The 8,105-nt window shown below is 39.4% G+C and overlaps 1 protein-coding gene across 1 annotated transcript; it reads right to left on the bottom strand.

The window, feature by feature from the left end:
- Nucleotides 1–3,385: 3,385 nt before the first annotated feature.
- On the bottom strand, nucleotides 3,386–7,693 carry LOC123007064 (toll-like receptor 7). Its single transcript, XM_044402094.1, has one exon. The coding sequence runs from the start codon at nucleotides 7,471–7,473 to the stop codon at nucleotides 3,538–3,540; it is 3,936 nt and encodes a 1,311-aa protein (XP_044258029.1). The 5' UTR covers nucleotides 7,474–7,693; the 3' UTR covers nucleotides 3,386–3,537.
- Nucleotides 7,694–8,105: the final 412 nt, after the last annotated feature.

Consider the following 8,105-nt stretch of genomic DNA (forward strand, 5'->3'; position numbering starts at 1 on the left):
TTTTTATAATTCCAAGTAAATCTCACACTTTGTTAGAAGCCAAGGCTCGTGACAATAAAATAATTTTATTATGAAGTACTGAACCATCGAGTGAAATTTGTAATGTGCAACTTCCGCGTTGAGTAACATGACAATTTTTACAAGCTATTTTCCAGCGAGTTTCAAGACCAATTAACAGAGAATTCGCCAGAACTATATTAACAATTTTTGTAACTTTATAGCTGGGTCCGAATTTTTTTTAATCAGAATTAAACTTGATAAAAAATTATTAATTTTTCTACTTTAACAATTCAATAAAACTAATTAAAATTCAGAAGAAAACAAGTGCAGGAATTCTAACTTCCTATAATAATTGGCGATATTAAAAGATTCACGTAGAGTTCCAAACTACTGATGATAAAGGGTTAATAATGGCGAGCAACAACGTATTTAATTGAGTTGTTAATTGCTTCGAAAAGTCGTCTCCAGAGAAAGATTTTTCGACTTGTTTACACACAGTAAATACGACTGAATAGGGCAGGTTCGTAAAGAATCCCGATGCTGTACTTTTTTCATTTCAAGGTATAACCGCAGTGTAAGCAATTCGTGTTTTATTTGGGTCTGCACACACGCCAGGAAGCACAACCTAATTTCTGTGCGTATAAGTAGTATTATAAAGCGACGCTGGAGATTCCGAATTAAGTCCCACCGTAAAATAGGATAAATTTTTCACAATATCCGTAAAAATTGAATTTGTTTTATTATTTTTTACTACATATTGATAAACCAAAATCATGCGAAGAATGAAATTGAGCACCTAAAACGAGTGTTTAAAGCACCGAAAACAGCGTCGGGTGTAGTTTTATTAAAGCATTAGTATCTAGCAGTGTTTTGATTAAATTTCATGTTGTGTGTCTTTATTTTTTTGTGTAGGTAGGTTTACATATTGTAATAAAATTACATTTGGCAAAATATTTATGGAAAGAAAGTTGTTTTATTAATTGTGCGAGAGAAAAAGTTTGATGAAAAAAGAAAAGTTAAATAATATTTAAAAAGCCCTGAGTTGTGCATTTATTGAAAATTCATAATCTCGGTGTATGCTTTTCCGAATCGAAAACCCGTTTCGAATTCCCATGGTGCAGACGTGAAGGGTTTATTAGTGGAAAACAAAGCCGAATATCTGGCCGACGTGCCCATTGTCCTCTGGTTTACATGAGCTAAGTGGCCCTGGACAAAGCATGCTCTCGTCATGGTGTCTAATGATGCTGATGTTGTCCAGATAGGGGATGACTTGGACACGATCTACAACGTCATTGCTGACCGACTCGAAAAACTGCCGTCTTGGGAATCCTTCGATTAACAATATTGTCGTGCCTTTTGTGCCAACCGTAATTACCGACTTTATTTTGTATACAATGGACACGAGCAACTTCGACAGTTTTGTATGTCAATTGAATGGTAATTAGTGGATAGCTCGGACAAAGTGAATGGCCCTCAACCCTACGTCTTGTCAAATTGAAGTTTACGGTATTAAAATGGAGCGAAGCTGCTTTCACAAGTCATCATGAATTAACCAACACTTTTTAAATAGTTAATTGATTCTGCAATAATGCAGAAATAGTGTCAGTTTCAGTATCAATTAAAAGAGACGTCAGCTGTTACCCCAATCTTCTAAAATATATTTCAAAATAAAAATATAATTTTATTTATAAGACTCGCCTCAGGCGATCGCTGCGAGTCCCTTTTTTTGTCCTCAGTCGTAAAAATACACGCGTGGTTGACACAGTCGACAAATTTTGTTTTCGGGGCAGTAAAGGGTAAAAAAATCACCTTGTTAAAGTGGTCAGTTGCGTCTGGAAGTTCGGTTATCACTCGTGCCCGTCTCGTGCCGTTGTAATCAGAGTTGGCTTAGGTTTTCATTCACTTGTGCCTGTCATGTTTTAATTTTTGGTAAAACGTCCTCATCCCTCTACGTATTTCTTGCTGGATGATAAAAATTTAATATATTTTATTAGCTGAAGAGGACATTCTTTTTTAATTTTTATTTTTTAATTTGAACTAGTACGTTTTTTATGTAAATGTTTTTGAAGTCAACCCTGCATATCCAGTTAGCCAGCGGTGGTTGCAATATGAGGCAACCGGTTTGTATTTAAATACCGAATTGGTCGTATATACTGTCTGTTTCTGTCACATCTCTGTCCCTCTGCCTTAAAGATCTTGATTGTACTATACATATATTTTGACGTGCGATATATATATTTTATCAGTTTTTATAATCAGAATCAGAACTTTTTTTTATTTCCTTCCCCAAGTCTCGGAAACCGCGAAAGATTACATTTGTTGCCAGCTGGAATACATAATATATAGATCAGGGTAAAATCGATATATTTTTTCAGTGCAAAAAATGTCCTTCACAACTCCCACACTCGATTACCATGTGTTGTCACCCCCATACGCTTAGAATGTTTACTTTATCAGATGCAGGTGTACATTTTATCATAATGTCATCGTGTAACCAACGAACCACCTACCGACCAGTAAGGAAGTTAAGCTAGATACTTTATTAGTGACAAAGAGGTAATTTTTTCTCAGTTTACTAAAAACAGACGTAAATAAAATGTTCTGATATCTATAGAGACATCTGTTCACGTGGTTCAGACTAATGCCATTTTACTTTTAAAATTAAAATTTTATTTAAAATAAATTGAAAGTTTGTGTACCTACAGTATAATAATTCATCATTCAATGCGATAAATTTGCATTATACATTATATAAAAAATCTCAATTGATTTCAATATCTGTCAGTTTAAAATAGAAAATTACAATTTGATTTTTTTTATTTAAAATAATAAAAATTGTTTTAATAAACCGATCATAATAATTCATGTAAAAAATGTGTATCCCATTAAAAGAATTACTGTGAAAAATTATAGTTAAAAGACGGTTCCAACCATTTGTAGACTTTGTTAGTAAGATTCAGGTGATTAAAAATGAGTGAAAAATTATTAATAAGCATTAGCAGTATAAATCATAAAGTATTTAAGGATAATAGGATGTCACAAATAAGCTTGATTAAGTAGAAAATTATACTTACTTGTTGCATATCTAATGAGAAATTATGCCTGATAATTTTTTATCATGGTGAAAAGTCGATATGAATGAAGAGAAATACGGTTTTAGATGTGCTTTTGGTGATACACATGAATGTTTGTTAAACAGGTGATCAATAACACTCGGACTCGACAACATATAAGCACTCACCTATTCATTGGTTTGGTGAAAATCAGGGGAGGCGAGAACACTGCACTGCAGTTCCATTCAAACACAGCCGATAAATTTCACATCGTATTTATTATAATTCGTTTTGCAAGTCGTAAAAAATATACACAAAATGATACAAAAAAATAAACAAATAAATATTTGATCTATTTACAAGTAATGTACAAAAATAATACAAACAATAAAATTACACGTTTTCGACTCAAGTTTTCATCATTATAATTTTAAATATTGTTCAGTTCGAGTCTTTATGTATACCTAGTCAGTCAATTAAGTTATCACACGAGATAGGCCTGGCCGCCGTTGTTAACGCCTGCAGTCTGCATCATAACGTGGGGTCTCCATGGAGGCCCTCTCCTGCCGGACCCCCCACGTTCTAGGGTGCTGTAATCGGAATCGATACTGGAGTAAATGTGATCAGAGATGGGCCTAGGTTCTTGCGCCCGTCTCATGGGTCTAGGAGAAGGCGTAGCCGTCGTCGCCGAGGAGTAATTCGCATCATCTGCTTCGTGCGGTGCCCCGGCAGAATATGCCGGCGGCGGGAACATCTGCATGCCGGGAGAAGGAGGTCCCTGAGTCTTAATCTTCTCTGGATATGTATGGCTATGAGTTCCGTTTGCTACAACCCTCGAATCGATTGTGTAATTGTTGATGTTTCTTCGGTAATTGGCGTTAATCTTCCCTCTCGGTTCACCTGAAGGCATCGCGTATCTCAGCTTCTCCCAAAATCGCTTTTCACCCCATCGTACTCTATTTCCAGTCTTTAAATAGGGCCTGAGCTCGGGATCGAGTTCAGCCTCGGGGAGGGGACCTTCTTCCAAGATAACCAACTTAAACACCCGCCCTTTGAGCGCTTCGTGCAAGGCTTGACGTAGCTCAAAACGGGACCATTCAGTTTGAAGGAAATTGCGAGTGAGAATGATTAAGACTCTTCGGCTGGCTTCCGCTGCCTCAAGGACGGCGGGTGCAGCATGCTGCAGGTAGGCGGCGTGTGGTAAGTCTCGGTAGTGGAGACAGAGCTGAAAGTTTGACTCTAATTCGGCGGCCAACGCCTGGACAACCCACTCTTCGTCTTTGGGACTGTAACACACGAAAGCGTCGTACAATTTGTCTCTGTCTTCGTATTGTTTGGCGGCGGCTGCCCGAAAACTACATAGTCTTATTCCGTAACGCGAGTAAAGCCAGACGCGAACAGGATCACGAAACACGAACCAAAGAACGACGCCCAAGAGTAACAAAATCACAATGCATAAAGTCACTACAACCATTTTCCAATAGTCCGAAACTAACATCGAGTCTATAACGGAACTTCCGGCGTAAAAGTCACTGCACGCGGTGCTGTTGAAGTCAAGGTCGCGACGCTGAGGCGGCGTTACCTCTCCGTTGTAACACTGAATCGCGGCACTATCGACGACTTTCGGGGCATTATCACCAACCCAAGCGGTAAACTCCTGCAGGAATTTGCAGCGGCACGACCAGCGATTATTGGCTAAACTTATCTCGGTCAAGTGGGAGTTCGATGACAATTGCCACACCGGAAACACCACTAATTTATTACCGTCCAATCGCAAAATCTCCAAACTCTTTAACGGCTCCAGAGTTTTATTCCCGATGCTCGAAATCACATTATTCTGCAGATAGAGTTCTTTCAAATTCGACAAATGCTCGAATTCGTAACCCTCCAACGCATAAATTTTATTGTCCTCAAGATGTAAAGTCTGCAATGTGTGGAGACCGTTAAAAGTACTATTCTGAATCGTTTCGATTCCACTATTATTAACGAACAACACTCGCATATTTTTCCGACCGATAAAAACGTGGTTTTGCAGTTCCCTGAAGTCGTTGCCGTCAAGATACACTTCGGTGGCGTCCATCGGAATTCTGTGAGGGATCTCGATGGCGTTCTGGCCCGAACAGTCAACAACGTTGGTGTTCCAGGTCTGGTCGTGGTAGCAAGAACAGTTATTGGGGCACGTCATCTCGCAATCACAAGCATCGAAGTCACAGCAATGGCAAAGGGCGAAACAATGCGTCTCGTAAGTGCATAAAAAGTCACTAGTTTTAGCTCGGGTCAGAGACATGTGGGCCATACCTCGCGAGTGGGTCATTTTGCACATGACATTGTCGAGGTCCATCACCCGGGGGTATTGCCTGGAAGCAGACATGTTGTTGACCGGGTGCAGCCATTCCATGGTGCAGTCGCAGTGAAAGGGGTTGCCACCCAGGTAGATTTCAGGCAGAGACCGGTTCGGCGGCACCGGCGACAGCCTCAACGCGTTCATGTCCAGATTTACTAAATCATTGGCATACATGTCCACGCGGGCCAGACTAGTTTTGTCCAGGAACGTATTTGGATGCACAATTTTTATAAAATTATTGTTGATAAACAAAAGCTCAACGCTGTTGGGAATCGACATCGGTGAAATTTCAGTAATGCGGTTATGACTAGCATCGAGAGTTTTCACTCGGATTTCGTCTTGGATTTTGTAATAATTACCGAGGTGTTCGATGAAATTGCGATGAATGTCCAACCATTTGAGGTTACTGGGAATAAAAGCGTAATCGAACCACACTAAGTGATTATCGGACAAGTTCAACCACAACAAACTCGCGAGAGTCGCGAACACACCGTTAATGTCTGTTAGGAAATTCTCGTCGAGGCGGATAGCTTCTAGTTGGGTGTTTCTATCAAAAGTTCCTCTTTCGATACTTTGAATTTTGTTTTTGGCGAGATTAAGCACTTGTAAGCTCGGCAAATCCCACAACATCCCCCGGGTTAAATTCCCAATGTTGTTATCGATGAGTCTTAAACCGGTCAGTTGATTCAAATTTTTAAAAGAACCATTTCGAAAGTCACTAATCTGATTTTCGCCTAAATCCAACGTTTTCAAGAAGGAAAGTTCTTTCAACGCGTCAGGCACTTCCTGAAGAGCATTCGAACTCAGATCGAGTTCTTTCAAAGCCGAACAATTACGGAATGCTGTTGAATCGATGCTAACCACCAAATTATTGTTTAGAGTGAGTTTACTAAGAACGAACAAACCGTTGAATAATAATGGACCAATGGTGTTAAGACGATTTTCAGCGAGATTTAAAGTATGCAAATTGTAGAGAGGAATAAAAGCGTTGTCCTCGATAAAACCGATTGAGTTATTTCTCAAATCCAATATTTGAAGAAAATACAAATCTTTGAAAGTTTTGCTGTCAATGCGAGTCAAAGCATTGTGAGACAAATTCAAAACAATCAAACGAATAAGACCAGCGAAAGTTCCTGCATCGACATGATTACTTGTCAGCTGATTTCCCGACAAATCAAGAATCAGCAATTGCTCTAACCGATGAAACAGCCCTTTGGCCAACGAAAAGAGGGAATTATTTTGAAGATGAATCTCACGTAATTCACGTGAACCAGCAAACAACCCTTCAGGAAGGCTCTCAATTTTGTTATTTGCCAAATTCAACATTCTGAGAGACACTAATCCGGCGAGGGCCTCACCGGAAATGTCGCTGATGTTGTTGTTCTTCAAGTCGAGCTGTTGCAGTCGCCGAAGCCGTGAAAAACCAGAGTTCTCAGTCAACGCTCTCAACTCATTGTATGACAAATCGAGATTTTGCAATTCACTGTTACTGCACTCCGGTAAATTAAAACCAAATCGTTCCGGACTTTTAATTCGATTCCTCGTCAAATTGAGAGTTTGCAGATTTGCGAGCGAACAGAAAGTGCCATCGACGACAGCCCGGATATTATTATTGGCCAGATCCAGGATTTGTAGTTCTTTGAGTCCGTTCAAACTGTCGGCGTTGATATCAAGGGTCTTACTCGAACTCCATTCCGAATTGAACGTGTTAATTGCCAACCTCTTCACATTGTACAAGCCCTCAAACGAATCCGCGTCGATGTTGAGGAGTTTGCAATTGGTAATTTGTAACTCTTCGAGTTCGTGGAGACGTTGCAGTCCTTGTGTCGGAAGCGCGCTTTCGAAGAACAACACCTCACTGCATAACAAACGCAATTTTGAAGTGATTTCGGCGGGCAAAGCACTGATGTTGGTGCCGGTGCCATCCAAAGTCCTCACTCTGCACGTCACGCTGAACTTTGATGAAGACGTATCGTTGTTATCCGGTAACCAGGTGCAACCCTCGGGACCATCGTATCGAGTTGCGGACAAACAAGTCGCCAAAAACATCAAATTCAACACCAGTTCCAGCCACATCGCGAAAATACTGGAAACTATTTTTTTTTCTTTTTTTATTGTTTTAGCCTGACCATTTCACCGCTTGGAAAAACTCATTAGGTTTAAAACGCATTTGCAGTTAATAAACGATCATATCACAGTCACTGTTTACACCGGACTCTCACGAATAACTGATTTAAGTTCGTACGCGCGCTGCTCATGCGAACCAACCTCTCTTGGAGTCAAAGTAACACTAAAGATCTTCACCGCGTTACTGCGGTATATACAGAAACGTTCAAGTTTTACGGCTAGCGCAAGCGCTTTCAAACTTGGAGCTTTTACCGCCGGTATGAGGGCGCTAGTTTCCGGACTTTTATTCATTCAAGAAATAATTCGAGAAATTAACATGGATTTTATATCCTCCAATTATCGCAAAAATTTACGCAGTTAATTCATTATTTGTTTCAGCAAAAAAACGATCACAATTTTACTTTTTTTAAGTAATATTTAATTACTTTTTTTTGAAATGCAGAAAGAAATTATACCCGAAACCAATTAACTATAAAAGCATAATTTGATGGTTTGGGAATTTACTCATTTTGGCAAACAATTATAGTTATTAAAGTTATTATAAAAAATACATAACAGGCAAGTTGTTTAGCAGTTAGTAA

The sequence above is a fragment of the Tribolium madens genome, unplaced genomic scaffold, assembly GCF_015345945.1.
Source record: "Tribolium madens isolate multiple individuals breed KSU strain unplaced genomic scaffold, Tmad_KSU_1.1 Scaffold_3;HRSCAF=73;Tcas5.2_LG2, whole genome shotgun sequence".
In the NCBI taxonomy this organism is placed as follows: domain Eukaryota; kingdom Metazoa; phylum Arthropoda; class Insecta; order Coleoptera; family Tenebrionidae; genus Tribolium; species Tribolium madens.